The sequence below is a fragment of the Austrofundulus limnaeus genome, unplaced genomic scaffold (assembly GCF_001266775.1).
Source record: "Austrofundulus limnaeus strain Quisiro unplaced genomic scaffold, Austrofundulus_limnaeus-1.0 Scaffold93, whole genome shotgun sequence".
Classification (NCBI taxonomy): domain Eukaryota; kingdom Metazoa; phylum Chordata; class Actinopteri; order Cyprinodontiformes; family Rivulidae; genus Austrofundulus; species Austrofundulus limnaeus.
In genome coordinates this window covers 1,589,130-1,604,935 of record NW_013952495.1, presented here as the reverse complement: position 1 = coordinate 1,604,935, position 15,806 = coordinate 1,589,130, and the positions used below count along the sequence as shown (strand labels likewise).

The following is a 15,806-nucleotide window of genomic DNA, read 5'->3' as shown; positions in this document are numbered from 1 at the left end:
GTGTGTGTGTGTGTGTGTGTGTGTGTGTGTGTGTGTGTGTGTTTTGCACTTTTACACATACAAAAATGTTTTAGACCACAAAATGCTTTTTTCTCTTACAGTGTAACCACAGCGGGACATCCTCCATCTCACTCTGTCCTCCATCTGATTCCATGTCCTTTTAACTACATCCATAAATCTCCTCTTTCATTTTTTTCATGGCAGATGCATCTCTATCATCCTTCTATCGATATACCTAACGTCTAAACCATCTCAATCCAGCCACTAGGGAGCACAAGCCACCGTATCTCTTGTAAATAATGAAGGTTGAGTCAGGAAGTGCATGTGGAAAACACCAAAACAAAATATACAAGTTCATCTAAACAACACACAAATGCTCCTGAATAAAAAAAAAAACCTATTAATATAATTTATAGAGCTATATTCTTATCGACAGCCTGGATTATTGACACTGATTTTATATATTTAATACAAATGTCTTTGGTAGGGAATGATCATGTTTGTAGTTAATGTTCAATCTTGCTCTCATGCATCCTGTGTTAATATCAGAGGCTGCTGCTTTTCATCTTCTCAATCTGCTTGACCAAAAACTGCTTATCATGGCCTTTCTGAAAATCAGAGATAAAACACAGTTTGTTGAAGAGAATATTGGGAAACAACTTAGAATAAATGGTAAATGGACTGTACTTATAGCGCCTTTCTGTCCATCCAGGACACTCAAAGAGTTTCACACTACAATCTGTGCCCTCATTCACACAGCACTCTATTTGGTCCCTACAAAACTAACATGTACAGCCAATCTATGGAGACTAATCAGTGCCAATCACATTCATACACTGATGGGACACACATCAGAGGCATCAGAGGTGAAGTGTCTTGCCCAGGGACACAACAACTGAGACAGCTGGACAGGGAATTGAACCGGTGACCTTCTGGTTCCAGGACGACTCCCCTAACCACTCTGTCACAGCCGCCCCAATAATAATAATAATGCACACAATCTGAACCTGTCTCCTGAGACTTGACTAGAAATAACCACTTACCAATTTTAGCTGTGCCTTTAGCATTGCAACACTTCTGCCATAGATAGAGGCTAAAGCAATGAAGTAGAACATAACCACACTGTTGGAGGAATAAATGAACAGTGAATTGTATAATATTCAGGGAACTTATACAGAGCTGTTACAGAACTACACAGTCAGAACAATCGTGATATTGATCAAAATAAATTCCAAGAGAAAGCACAATTCCACTCACCATGATAATGCAAAAAGAGGTATGGAGAACGCTTGTGAGCCAATGAAGAAGAGAAACTCCTGAGTGACTTTAGAGAGGCTGTAGAAAGAGTTGGGAACAATCTGCCACATGGTGGGAATGAAACGGAAAGGCCCGCAGGCCATTGAAGGATGAATCCTGTTTGGAGAGGAAAGAATCATCCTTAACAGTAAAAAAGAACATCAGTGTTGACTGCTGGAGATAAATGTACAGAACAGAACTCACACTGCAAGACTATAAATCATGACGACCAAGGACAAGATCCAGCCAAACAGGAGCACCACCAAGAAAAAGAAGGTGGAGGTGGTGGAGCGAAACGTCTTCAGCGCTGGCCGACAGTTATAGAAGAGCGTGATCTGTGGAGGAAAGGGGCAAGTAAGCACAAACCAGCCAACGATTGGGTGAAATTTAGACTCTTTTCAAACCTGCAGCCTCACCTTTTTGCAGTAGAAGAGGAAGACGAACTTAACGGTGTTGATGAGCGGCAACAGAGGACAAAACAGAGCTCCTGTCCAGACCACAGTCTGACCATAAACCAGCCCGAGCACGTTAGAAGGGACCACAAACTCCTGTCGGCCCACTAGCTGAGACAGCTTACTGGACCAGTTGTCCACCACCATCCTGACACAAAAACAAACACTCACACGTCAAGTCTGTGTTCAAAATGTTAGATTCACCAACATCAGATAAATCATTTCTGAAACAGATGTAATAATTTGCACCTGCGTGGAAATTCAACCAGCACGAGTAGAGCGATGGTAACAAGGAGGTCAAACAGCGTCAGTTTGTACATCTCCTGTCCCACTCTTGTTTCCCAGCACTGCATCATGGAAGAAACAAAATACAGCATTTAAAGTGCCTGTGACGTGCATGTCCTTCAAATACAAAAAGTCAAAGAAAACATCGTTATATTTAAGAAACTTGCACAATGTACATGATTTTACTCATTCAGTCACATAACTGGCATATTTTCTTTTGAAGTTAGTTCAGCCAAAGTGAAACAGGAAGTGACATCAAAGGGGAACTCTTTAAGAATGAAAAATACCTGGCCTTTGTTTACTGAAAAAATATTATTTGAACTCGGATTTTTCTTCGTCTCTTTCTGAAAATGACTCAAAATAATTTAAAGAAACATCAGGTTTTTCTCTACAGTCTGTGTTGTCAGCCATTGTAGCAATGCTGTCTACTCGACATTCCCTTTCGACATCACTTCCTGTTACTTCACATGCAAATATCTCAACAAACATTCATCTCTGTGGTGTGAAATTTTTGTTGCAATGCTGTTCATGTTATTTTTCTAAAAATGCATTTGTATTTATTACAAAAATTACAAAAAAATTGATTCCATGGACACTTTAAAACATTTTAGTGCTAACATCGGCAGGAAGGACTGTGTCTTACACGCCACACAACATCGTGCTGAGTGAATCATTAGTACTACTTAAAACTGTGTTTTTAGTTTCATTCTGTTCTGCATAAAAATAGTAAAAATACCGGGTATTTGTCAACGTTGTACTGGCACATTTTACAGTCCATCGCTTCTGTGTTCCCATCGCAGGTGATCTGACTCCATAGCGTGAAGAGGAGGACACCTAAACTCACCATACGCAGGACCACCGCCCTGAACATCAAGAAGATGTGAGTAATTACTAAGAATTTTAAAAAATAGTATAGTCAACAGTGGCAGATCTAGGATTTTTCTGAATAAGGTGTCACAATACTCACAGGGGCCAAGTATTTATTTAACATCCTTGCACACAAATCTACGGTTTTGGTTCTCCTGACCAATTTTATATAAATTTTTACTGTGCATAGATTAACTAATCTCAAACACACAGCATGTGACAAAATCCAGCCATCATTTGTCAATTATATATATATATATACATTTTTTACAGAAGAAGACTTCTGTAAGCTTGAGTCATGCTGGATATTCCTATTTACTTATCAGATTTCAGCTGGGGCCGATGCCCCTGTAGCCTTTCCCCTAGAACTGCCACTGATATTCAACAAAAAAATGCTGTTAAAAAATGGACAAACAATTATTTTTAAATCTTAGTTAGCTAGCTTTTTAAACCCCTGATCATGGGATTTTGTCCAATTCTATCCTTTTTTTTCTTATCAGACATTACCAGAAATAAATGGTGGGCTAGTAGTCGTTCCCTTCATAGCACATATCCTTAATGACTAAGTTTAAATGTAGTAATTTTGTAAAAAGTCTTCTCTTTTTACAAAATTACTACATTTAAACTTAGTTTTTTTAAACTAAGTTTTTAAAACATTTTTTAAACTAAAAAATAAAGGTAATGTATGACATTTAATGTCACAGATCAATGACAAAAACTGTGCAAACCTTAATAATGCCACCACCACAGTTACGCTGGGAGAATATTTTTCTATCAAGGCGATTTGGTCACACAGTAGAGGCACCAAGAAGTTTCCAGCGGTGATGACCATAGATGGCAGATATTCAATAAACAAACCTAGAATCCCAGTCTTCTCATTGTTTTTCTGTTTGGTAGAAAAATCAAAGACAGACACGTTACCCAGAACACACCTGTACTAATGCACAACATAGTTTTTATATGAATGTTTATAGTACCTGACTGAACTCAGTGGCTACAAAGATGCCATAAAAGGCTGCTACAATGAGCCCGATAGAAATAAGAAACATTAAAACTCGCAGGGAGTATAAAGCTACTCTTCTCCATGGCGTGAGAGAAGCAGCTTGTTTCTTTATGCGCTCTTCTTCCAGGTCCACCTTACAGAAACAGAGAATATTTTTTTTGGGTGGGGGGTGCAAATTTACAATAATTTGGGATAAAAACAATATCTAGTTCATGGATCTTTTTCCAGATTTCTGTACGTCAGGCTGAGTGGATGGTTTCCAACCTGTAGCCGGTAGTAGATGTTCTTCTGCTTCAGTTTGGTAGCCTGGTCTCCCAGACAACCGTAGTCCCATCCGGTGAACACGATCAAACTGTAGTTGCCCATGGTGCTGCCTCCTGTTGCCACGACAACTCGAGCTGCAGTGCCCATGCTGCAAGTAGAGAAGGGTGAACAGGATGCAGGTTCGTTTCAGTCTGTGTTAATAAATAAACTTTTTTTAATATATATTGTTTTATCATTGAACTGACTGTGCGATGATGCAGCAGAGACAAAAAGCAAAGTAGAAGACAGCCGTGAAGAGGTAGGCCAGAGGGAGGTTGTAGAAAAGTCTCCCCTCCTCCATCGCTGTGTTGTTGTTGTAGTAGCCATAAAACATTAACGAATCCTCCATAAAACCCTATAGATAAATAACAAGATAGCAGTTACACAGGAAGAAACACATAAATGTTCAAAATAAAAATCTATTTATTTTACTGCAGAATCTGAGATGTAGATGAGCTGTTTTAGTTGTAACATTAAGCTTTCAAATTAAATGTGTCAGAATTGTCTTACATTTGGAGTTATGGTTTTCTAATAAAAGCCTTGAATCGATTAAATAAATACATGCAATAAGTCTTTTTCACAGTAAACACTTTGAATTATAACACCAATAAGATGAGATAGTCATGGCTGGATTTTATTTTGAAGTCTTAATTTCAAGGTTTCTGACTTGGCTTAGTTCTTAGTTTGAAACCAACTCCAGCAAAAAGAAGAAAAATCCAAAAGCCTTTTCATACTGTTCATAAAAATAACTAAATTAGAGATTTAAAAATCCTCATCTCAGAAAAACTGGGGATAATTTTATGTGGGACAGTTCAAACAGTAAGTCCAGTTTTAGGCACTAAAAACAATCTGAAGAGACGAAAAGTTGTTGTCAGGAACCATAAACAAAGGTATTTGTATTTTAAGTTGTTTTCTTGGGTTTCTGTAATAATAAATTCTCACCTGGCCTGAAAGTAAGTGAAGAAAGAACTCATAGAAGACCACAAGGCCCTGAGGATTAGGGTTATACTTCATACATGGCCCATCATCTGGAAACAAATTTATAACAAGCATTAATATCCTAGAATTTACTACCTACTACAATAAGTTTCTCTACATGTGTCTCATTATTAAGATGGCACATAGAACTTTGGCCTTTTTAACATAACTGTAAAATACTTACAGGGATATTTCAGGCAATTTACAGTTACAATTACAGTTTATGTCTTATCTTATATTTTAATATTTTTGTTTGATTCTTTTGTTTTTGTGGGAAATACCATAACTGTCTGACTAAATTTATGTGTACAATTAGGTCAGTTATTCTGGAAAGACCGGTTCTTAGACACCATCACATCAAACTCTAAAACTCAGAAAACCGCATCCTGTTTTATTTAAATAACGTAAAGATAAGAACACAGGAAATGAGATGATATGAAGTGAGATAACACGCCACTTTAAAAAAACTGTCACCTGTGCTGTTTAAGCTGGTCCCTGCAGATCTGAAGACAAGGCTGGGGACAATGACAAATCCAGCTATCAGCAAGAAGGAAACAAAATTGAGAACAACCAGGAATCTGAGGAACAGGAAGTAGGACTCGACACCACCCCCAAAGTTCCCTGCAGGACAGAAAAACTCAGATGAGTTAAAAATGCAACGTGAACCACATAAATTTAAAATCTTTCTTTAAATCAGGTGTAAAACCTCCGATCTTCTGCAAGGATTTTCTCCACAGTGAGAAAAAGTAAAGGAACTCTCTGAAGTTGCTCTTGAGTTTATGCAGAGACTTAGTCTTGTTGTGTGTCCAGGACTTGGCACTGGTGGAAACAGGCATCCGCATTTGCTGCACCTGCCTGAAAGAGATGGAGGTTAAAACAGTTCTTCTGGTATTTTGATGGTACTTTAGCGTCACTCACATTTCTTTAGTCTTAACTTACAATCTTTAAAAAGAACAGATAGATAAATTGTACAAAAATAAGAAAAACAGGGTTCCATTGTTACATATTGATTTAGGTACTTCAAATAACTTATATTTAAAACTCATGAAATTGTTACACGGAAGTTTTCTGATTTCATACCTCAAAGCTTTCTTCTGTGCCATGGGCCGGGCGAGGGTCCTGAGCTCCCGGGGTGACTCAGCGTTGCCCACCTCATCATCTGAAGGGTTTGAGCGCCAGTTGTACTGAGGGTAGTTCTGATTGGACATTCGAGATGGAGCCCGGCGTAACCTGAGCGACTCTTGATCACTATAGAAACCATTTCCTGTAATTCAATAACGACGTACAAGTAATCAGAGTATCAATCAAAACGAGATTGTTCCTTTTAATTAACGAGTCATCATCCCAGCACAGGCTCATCTGTGAAATTTGAGCCTTTTTATTTATAAATAATTCAGTTAAATGTCATAAACAGCATCATTATAGCTGAACTTTACCTGAGTCTGATCTGTCAAGTGGGCTGCTCATTCCTCTGACTTTTCAGCAAATTCAGGAGAAAACAAATACGAAGCAGTTCTGTATACAAGGAAACATTACCTCCATGAAATACTTCCCTGTTCTCTCCTCTTATGGACTTTACTCATCCCATAAATGAACACCCAGGGACTTCCTTGTACCTTTTAACCCATTGTCGTCATGAAGCAGAAGCTAGACGACCAAAACTGACAAATAAATGTAAGAAGTTAAGTTTAAAGCATTATCTGCTACAAATATCAAACCCAGTGTAAAAAAAAAGTTTTTTTTCTTAAATATGGTTGTAGACTGTAATAGAAATAAAGTAAAAACAAGATTTAATGTGTACAATGTAAAGTTTTATTTCAGAATAACTGCACAGATTGGTTCTCAGGTGAAAGAGAATACAGCGGCGACATTGCCAGGCAGGTGTGTTTGTGTTTAATAGTTAATGATTTCCCTGATATCCTTTTTTCTTTTTCCTCTACCAGCTGGTCCTGAAAATTTAAATACCTGTGCCCAGCTAAAGTTTCATAATTTATAACATGAGGTTTAATTTAAAAACCTAAAAGAGCTCCAAAAATGCTGGTAAGAAAAACTGAATCTAATATGAGTTGGTACAGTATGAAAAAACAAAACATAAAAACAGTAAACAATACAAGGCAAAAAATAAAGTGTTTGACACCAGGGACCAGTGTTTGTCTCACCACTTTTCAACATCACCTCAAAATAAAAGCACTTTGAATCAAGAGGTAAAAATGACAATTTGTAATTCAAATGATCTCAGCTCTAAATAGAAGCTGATGAAACACGTTCACCCACCCTCATATAAACAAAAATAAAAATAAAACAGCCACAAAGTGAAATGACCTGACTGTATTACGAGACTGGTAATATTTAAACTGTTTATTTACAAAAATATGAATAATATACATTCTTTAATCACCAAAAAGCAAAATGCACATCATCATATTGGAACATGTTTTGTTTTTAAACATTATATAGCTATTAAAACTCTGTACGTTAGTCATCAAATGAAAACGTACATGTTTCCTAAATAAAATGTAGAGCATTTTTCAGAATATCACCTAGCTCTAGCTGTGCAGTTACTACACAACAAACACAGGCAGCTTAAATAAATGACAAACTTTAAATTTATGAAATATTTGGTCTGAACACGGTGCGGTTCACGATGGCAGTACAGATGTTTTGGCAGTGAATGGACTGTTACGGTTTTCATACGGCACACTTTGAAACAGACGCAGAAATGGCAGTGGATATGTTCCTGATTGAAGAACTTAAAATAGACAACAAATTAAATTTAAATAACATCAAAGTAGAAATGTTTTGGCTTCACTGGATAGCTGGGAAAAGCTTAAGTGCAGAATTGTTAATTTAAAAAGGGGAACTTTTGTGTTGTTTTAACACTTAATAACATTCACTATAAAGATAAATACTGTTTGAATTTATCCTAAATATATTTATGATAACTAGATCATCATTCTAACAAAGCTACATTATACAATCTAGTAGCGATTGTAAAATACTGAATTTAAGTCCTAATCAGTTTGAATCCTAATTACTTTTTGGGGACCATTTAAAATACTTTCACTTTAGAAGTTAATTGTAAATCAAGCTACAGTCTTTATAACATCCCACTGACATTTCTGCCTCCGCGTTTGACATTTAGACTCGTTTTCTTTGAGTAAAATAAAGTAAAATAATGCTTTGACTCCCACAACAAAAGCAAAACTTGCAGAGCTCAAATGTTTCTCTCCAATAACTCACAGCACATTAATATACATCAGAAGAAACAGCTTTAACTGGGTTTTAAAAGTTACTTTTTGTTTGTATTAAAATAGACTTTACAGATGAGAAATCATCTTGGACCTGTTTGTTGAACATGAGGAACTCCAACGAGTCTTTTTCTGGAGCTCCATTCAGTCGGTTTTCTCTCCGGTCTTCTCTTTCATATTTTCCAGTTTTTCACCCTCGGTTTTTTGTTCCCTCTCCCGCCTCATCCCTTCTCTTTTCCCTCCCTTTAAAGCCCTGCCCACAAGGATGCAGCAAACGGCAATGATGTGCATGATGAAGTAGATGGACGACCAGTAGTAGATGGTGTCAGAGGCCTTCAGCAGCACAAAGCCCATGCACATGTAGTCGTAGGCCCTCATTTTCAGGAACCAGTGGATCCAGTCGAAAATGTTCTGCCCGTAAGGGCCGAGCTTACTTCTGACTGAAGCCTCCATGGCAGATTCTGCAGCGATGCACAGAGGGATGGTCATGAAGGAGAGGTAGTAGCCAGCATGTAATCCGTGCCAGTAGGCGCTGATCAACATGGTCCAGCCAGCCCTGAGAGCAACAGACAGACAGAAAATGGCTAAAGTTGTTTGGTGGATTTATTTAAAACTTAGGGTCTGGCAGCAGATTTAGCCAACAAATTTTGGCAATAAATTTGGAACTGAAGCAGAGATTCAACCTTTAAGGCGTCATGGCAACATAGAGGTATACTAATACTCAAAAGTTTGGAGTCATTTAGAAATGTCCATATTGTTTCTTTTTTTAAAAGCACAATTTTCTTCAATAAAAATAACATTAAATTAATTATAAAAGCAGTCTAGGCAATGCTAATGAAGTAAATGTAGCTGGAAATGTGTGTCTTTTAATGGAATATCTACAGATCTACTCAGGCCCATTTTCAGCATCCATCACTTCTATGTTCCAGTGGCATGTTCTGTTAGCCAGTCCAAGTTTATCATATTGAAAGGCTGACTGGTCATTTGAATAGTCTTGTGCAATTATGTTAGACAGCTGAAACATGGACTGATTACAATTAGTCTTCTTGTAGGAAGCTGAGTATCTGGAACATCAGCATTATAGTCTCAAAATGTCCAGAAAAAAAAACTTTTTACTGAAACTCATGAGTCTATTCTTGTTCTAAGAAATGAAGGCAATTCCATGAGAGAAATTGCCAAGAAACTGAAGATCTCATACAAAGTCGTGTACTACTCTCTTCGAAGAACAGCACAAACTGGCTCTAACCAGACCAGGAGGAGAAAGAAGTGGGAGGCTCCGGTGCACAAATGAGCAAGAGGATAAGCACATCAGAGTTTATAGCTTGAGAAACAGACACTTCACAGGTCCTCGGCTGGCAGCTTCATTAAATCGTGCCCGCAAAACACCAGTCTCAATGTCAATAGTAAAGAGGTGACTGCGCTATATGAAGCCTGGGGAGAAATTTCCTCTGATTTCCTCAACAAACTGACAGCTAGAAAGTCAAAAGTCTGCAAGGCTGTAATTGCTGCAAGTGGAGGATTATTTGATGAAAGCAAAGTTTGAAGGACAAAATCATTATTCCTAACCTTGTCAATGTTTTGATTATATTTTCTGTTCATTTTGAAACTAATTTGATTAAAAGTGTGAGCTTTCTTGGAAAAACATGATGTTTTTTTGGGTGACTCCAAACTTTAGACCGATAGTGTACTGTTAAAATTAGCCAAGTCTGTTTAACACACCTGAGTGTGTAGGACTTGAAGGGGGCGTTGGCATAGATGTAGTGATGCAGCCACCACTGCACCGTCATGTTCCAGTACCGCATCCCATGTCGAACCTTCACACAGAAATCAGTGTTGTAACAATCAATGTTCTGGATGCTTTTGAAGTCGTATTTTTCTTCAGCAGATGGATCAGCTCTGTCCAAAAGGGAACAAAAAGAGATTATGTAACATCTCAACTATAAAAGCACACTAGAAGTGTTTTTCTGCAATAGTGCAACACCGTGTGCAATGAACACTGTCCAGTCATAATGACCTGTAGTCAACGGTGGGTCCTCCTCCAGGTTTAGAAAGAGCTTTTTCTGGATAGCAGCCCAAACCTGCACTGATGCAGCCCGCCTCAGCTCCACACCACGCTGCGTAGAAACGCATCCGAAACACAAAGAATACTGCGACCATATAGAAAAACCTGTTGACATAGGCAAACAAACTTCATTATTTATCTCCATTTTACAAACAACAAACTCCTGACTTTTGAGAAAATCTTTTTAAAAAAATCCAGTTTATATTTCTCTTACTGTTCTCACAATGGTTTTTCCAGAAACTTCAGCATTCTCTTGGTTATTCAAAAGGAAAATGTAAATAATCCTTACAGTAATTTAGCTTGACAAAAGTCTTTGTATTATAAATTTATCTGCTTTTCAGTGTGTTTGTGTGTAAACTGCGCTTGCTAACCCGGATGTTGGCAGAATAATTACCTGTAGAAAAAGTTCTGATCCAGGAACTCGTCTGTGCGGACGTAGGGCAGAGGAAAGTAGGCGTTAACGACCAGGAACAGAGCGCCGTACGCGGGGACCAGCTTCAGACGCTGCAGACACGGCTCCCAGCCAGGCAGAGACAGCGGTTTGGGCTGGCTCAGCCAATCAGAGTACGTTTTGAAGCAAAAAAATGGACCTTGACAAGGATAGAATGATGGGATAAGAGGAGAAAATTCAACAGTGAGAAGAAAGGGGTGAACAAATGGACGATTGGGATAATGCAATGTACAAAAAGAGTGAGGAACAGTGTGGTATGAAAACAAACAAAAAATAAAAGAGGGAAAGGGTGTGAGAAAAGAAAAAGAGTAATACTGAAATAATATGGACTCACAATGTTGGACAAGTGGCAGTAAGTAAGGCAAAGAGAGACATCAGTTAAAAATTATGCAAAAGAAAAATTGACATTGATTGCAACATAAACAAAATTATTAAGAGTTAACACACAAAATATAACACTTTCTGTGAAGTTAAAACAAACATTATTCGTTTCCACAGCCTTACCTGTCATTATACCAACGTAACAGTAACTATAGGACATAATGTCGTAGAGGGAGGGCTCTCGGGTCAGAGCACCAAGGGTGGGATTCTTTGACATATTGTTCACATAGAAGCTGTGCACCTCGTTGGCAAGACTCACCATCTGAGTTAGAAACAAACATGAGCACAAATAACACACAGAAATGAGTCCAACATAAAGAGAATATTCATTTTGAACACATAGAAACTGATCTACCTGCTGCAAATGTTTTTAATGTTCCACTACATTCTTTAATACCTTAAGTGTTAGAATGAGCTGGACGGCGTTGGCGAAAGGCGTCGGTGGCGGCAGGTTAAACCAAGTGACCAAACGGAAAAAGAGGAGGTAGAGAAAGGTCCAGCTGAGACTCAGAGCTGGAGCACGTCTGTACGATGGAGAACAGAGCAGAGAGTTACTGTTTAATAAATTATGGCTACCATTTAAAATAAACTGCATGTTTCTAGTTTTAATGGCCACTTATGAACACCGTTATTTGGGGTTCAGTGTGTTGCCTGAAACACATCAATATATAAACTGGAGAAAACACTAATTTTTAACATAAGTGTTTGTTTATCAGTATTAAGCCCTATTCTGATGGGATTAGTTTTACCATGCTATCTGTAATAATTACAGAGATTGTCTGTGTTGTTAATCCCATACGAATTGGCCATGTCAATAATTTGTAAAGTAAAAATTCCCCCGCAAATTATATACTATATTTCGCTGGTCCTGTGATAATGTTAATCCAATGCAAATAGGCATCTCTGTGATTTGGACAGGACTGGGCTGAATCCCATTTGTAATTTGGCGGCTTTGGTTCCCTTGGTGCATTTTTATTTACTTTTGGTGAAGAATGGAGGCTGGATTGGAGTGCACCGAAAACCTTTTGGGTTCCGGGCCGGAAAAATCCGATACATTACGTGCGACAAAAAAAGAAAAAAAGGCTGAAGAGAGGGAGCAAAATCAGATGCAAATGATGGCTCACTGTACGGTAAGAATAATAAATTTTTCTGTTTTTTTTTCTGGCTGATGCTGAGTGTTGAGCTGTGGTCGTAGCGCAGCGCAGGCTCGCGCTTTGGGTACTTGTGCCGTTAACGCACACTCTCGCCAGCTGTGAAGGTGTTCATACATGTCAACCCCTTTGGACATTTACCTGTATAATGAGCCTCAAAAATTGATTATTTTTTCCAAAAAATCCATACCACTCGTACCCGCGCGTGGGGGTGGGGTGGGTGTCTGTCGGATGTGGCGCCTGCTGTAAAGCAGGAGGAAAGGAGAGCGGAAAAAGTGGATAACTTATTTCTAGTCTTATTTCTAACAGAACAGGTTGGAAGATGATTATTTGATGTTTATTGTTTTTTTAACGTTTATTGTTTTTTTTAACGTCCATTCAACGCAGTGTTTAACTAGACTACAACTAACCAGGCTTCAATATCACATTTGGGAGATGTCTGTAAATTTCAGGAAAAATCTCAGGCTTCGGTTATCCCATGCAAATGCGCCACATAAAACACAGACGTCTGGGAGTAATTTATTTATTACATGAGGTCCCCATGATAATTCTTATCCCGTGCTAATAGGGCTTTAGATGTGAGAATTATTTAGGTTTTGGAAAGCTCAGATTTAAGTAACATCATTCCCCTTCACCTAAGACAGAAAACTTATTATGACCTTTGTGCCAATACTGAAGTGATTTTTAAGAAGCACGAATGCTGATCGCTTACCTCCAGCTGCTCTTGATGATGATCCATGTTCCGATCACAGTCACCAGAGAGTGCAGCGCGTGCACGTGACATAAGCCGACGGTGATTAAAAGACCCAAGAGGAGAGCTGCTCCCTGCTTCCCAGCTGGACCTGAAGGGACAGACAAATCAATCTGGGACTTGTAACAGTTACTAAGTTGATATCGTCTTGGCATTGGTCAGCAGAAAATAATCCAGCGAGCTTTGAAATTCATGCATATCAATGCTTTGTGATCAAAGTTGTGTAAAAATACTCACTGAGATAACGAAAGAGAAACCCAACAGGGATGGAGGCAACAAGAACTCCCAAATACACCAGCTCATCAGGAGACATCGCTCTGCTGAAAGGAAACAGAATTTACATTTACTCATAAGGGAAACTAAAAATATAAAGAAAAGTAGACAGAAGAGAAACAAGCAGTTAAGCATGAATATTATTTTAATAATGATGATTTGAAGTTTGATATTTAAAGGAGTTTGTTTTCAGAATGCATTAGAAAGGGTTCATCTCAATTGGTTTTAGGTTAAATTGATTTTACATAATATAAAGTTAATGTTCATGCCTGGTACTTTTTCCTTTTAAAGTTTATTCACGTCATCTTGTTCCATTTTCCCCCAAACATTTAGGTTGTAGTTAAGAAGACGCCAAAATTCAAACCTGTCCTTCCTGGTTCCATTCCATGACACCAAAAATGCTCATTATGTACACATCTTATCTGTTTTCTTCACCACGTGTCTTTTCAGGTCTTCTCTGAACACTATTCTCTCCTCCCTGAGGTAACTTATCATTTCATATAGATCCTTTCAGAGTTTCTCCTTCTCCTCTACCTCTCATCCAATCTGTGGAGCATCAGACCTTCACACACATCACCCTGACACTCTTGCTTCATTCCTTGCAAACTCCTCCTTCAGGACCGCCCCTACTCCATCACAGTAAAACAGCTTAAACCCTGCCTCTGAATTTTGCTGTAAATAAATAAATCTACCTTCGTTCTCTGCCTCATGTCAGTCAGCAATCTAGCTTTGCCTGTCATTGACCCTACATTGAGTTGCTAATATCAGCATACAGGTTTATTTACCTGAACTTATAAGTGCTCCATTGATGCTTGATTTATTCAAGACTCAGTAGTTAAATAATAATTCATTTGAAAATGCTTATGTACAAAAGTGGAAGCCTCAAATGTTCAATAAAAATGTTAAAGACTTTAAGCAAACCTAAAAATATATAGCTTAAGGCCACTTAGTTCATCATAAAATTCCTCTTTAAAGCAAAACCATAAAAGCAATGTGGGATGCTAGAGCAGTGTTTCCCAAAGTTGGGGTCGGGACCCAAAGTGGGGTCCCGAAACATCAAGGTGGGGTCCTGAAAAGATTTTCTGAATTAGTAACATTTTTGCCTTAGTTTTTATAAAGGAGTGAGGTTAGTGTATTTAAAATGTATAAATGTAGTATAAAAAATAGTTTTACTATGCCCATGTTTAGTTGACCTGATACAAATGTTTATCATCCAAAAATAGTTGTGGGCTCAGGTCTCTACTGTTATTTTGTGGGTCAAAAGCTGAAAAGTTTGGGAACCACTGCACTTTGGTTCCCAAMGTTGGGCTTGGGACCCAATYATGGGTCATGAAGCACCTTGGATAATCTCCAGAAATCAATTTAAAGGGTAATAAAATAATTGCTGATGTAATATTTTCCCTATAATTATTACAAAAACATAAAATAAGTAAAAAAAAAAAAGTATTTATATTTGTGTACAAGCTGTTTAGATTGTCAAAAAGCCTGAGTTTTTAGGGTTATTAACGAAGTTAGTGTACTCAGACCAGTAATATTTGGGGTCACAAGTTTTTGCCATGGATAGTTTGTGGGTCAGAAGATACAAAGTTTGGGAACCACTGTGCTAGAGTATTATATTAAGGTATAAGTGACAGATCTACATTTCTGGGACTTTCACCTGCACCCAGGACACTTGACCGCAGTCCCAGGACGTGTTCAGGCAAGCTGGTTTACATGAACCTCAGTACTTCCTCAATAACTCAGCTAAAGACTCATTCATTTCACAACACATCACCTCCGGTGAAGTAAAAGCGTTCCTTATTTAGGCCATTTCTTGTTATAAAGCTGAGTCGTTTCTTTCTCACAGTAGATTGGGAGTTAACGCATTCGCTTAAAAAGTCAAGTTTTTACTAGAAAAAAATAAAATACAGCAAGCTACTTCCAACAGTAACGTTGGCTAAAAAAGCAACAGGGTAAAACTAAATATAGCTGCTTTTTAAAAATCTGTTGACACAAAACAAAACATGACACTTGAAGGCCACATTTTATCAGCTAAAACAAAGCCTTTAGAAAGCTAAAAATGCACTGCAACGAACCGCTAGATATGCGTTTTTTTTTTTACTTACTTGTAGTGTTAATCTCCAGTTTTAAAATCGTGCTTGTCCAGTTCAACTAACACTGTTACTTTGTTGAAGGAAAGGTCTCTGCAGCGTCTCATCCACACCTCGCCGGTGGGAAATTTTCACTTCCTGGTTGACAAATGACGCCCACTTCTGATGACGTCAGTAGCCGGAGACAGAGGCTGTACCATTCTTCAGCTACAGCG

General features: G+C 38.2%; 2 protein-coding genes across 3 annotated transcripts; both read right to left on the bottom strand.

The window, feature by feature from the left end:
- Positions 1-14: 14 nt before the first annotated feature.
- tmc4 (transmembrane channel-like 4) lies at positions 15-6,781 on the bottom strand. The gene is made up of 16 exons (XM_014012692.1): positions 6,621-6,781; positions 6,265-6,448; positions 5,891-6,039; positions 5,659-5,805; positions 5,149-5,234; positions 4,413-4,561; positions 4,168-4,315; positions 3,878-4,036; positions 3,629-3,786; positions 2,770-2,896; positions 1,998-2,095; positions 1,713-1,896; positions 1,501-1,631; positions 1,258-1,413; positions 1,044-1,122; positions 15-608 (listed from the first exon to the last, which is right to left on the bottom strand). The coding sequence occupies exons 1-16, from the start codon at positions 6,649-6,651 to the stop codon at positions 546-548; spliced, it is 2,049 nt and encodes a 682-aa protein (XP_013868146.1). The 5' UTR covers positions 6,652-6,781; the 3' UTR covers positions 15-545.
- Positions 6,782-6,973: 192 nt separating this feature from the next.
- Positions 6,974-15,735, bottom strand: mboat7 (membrane bound O-acyltransferase domain containing 7). Of its 2 annotated transcripts, none has more exons than XM_014012693.1 (9): positions 15,607-15,735; positions 13,466-13,548; positions 13,190-13,319; positions 11,724-11,850; positions 11,450-11,588; positions 10,889-11,084; positions 10,447-10,599; positions 10,152-10,328; positions 6,974-8,988 (listed from the first exon to the last, which is right to left on the bottom strand). In XM_014012693.1, the coding sequence occupies exons 2-9, from the start codon at positions 13,539-13,541 to the stop codon at positions 8,577-8,579; spliced, it is 1,410 nt and encodes a 469-aa protein (XP_013868147.1). In that variant the 5' UTR covers positions 13,542-13,548; positions 15,607-15,735; the 3' UTR covers positions 6,974-8,576. The 2 variants fall into 2 exon arrangements, with proteins under 2 accessions (XP_013868147.1, XP_013868148.1); XM_014012694.1 differs by having other exon boundaries at positions 13,466-13,545.
- Between the last annotated feature and the right edge of the window lie 71 nt (positions 15,736-15,806).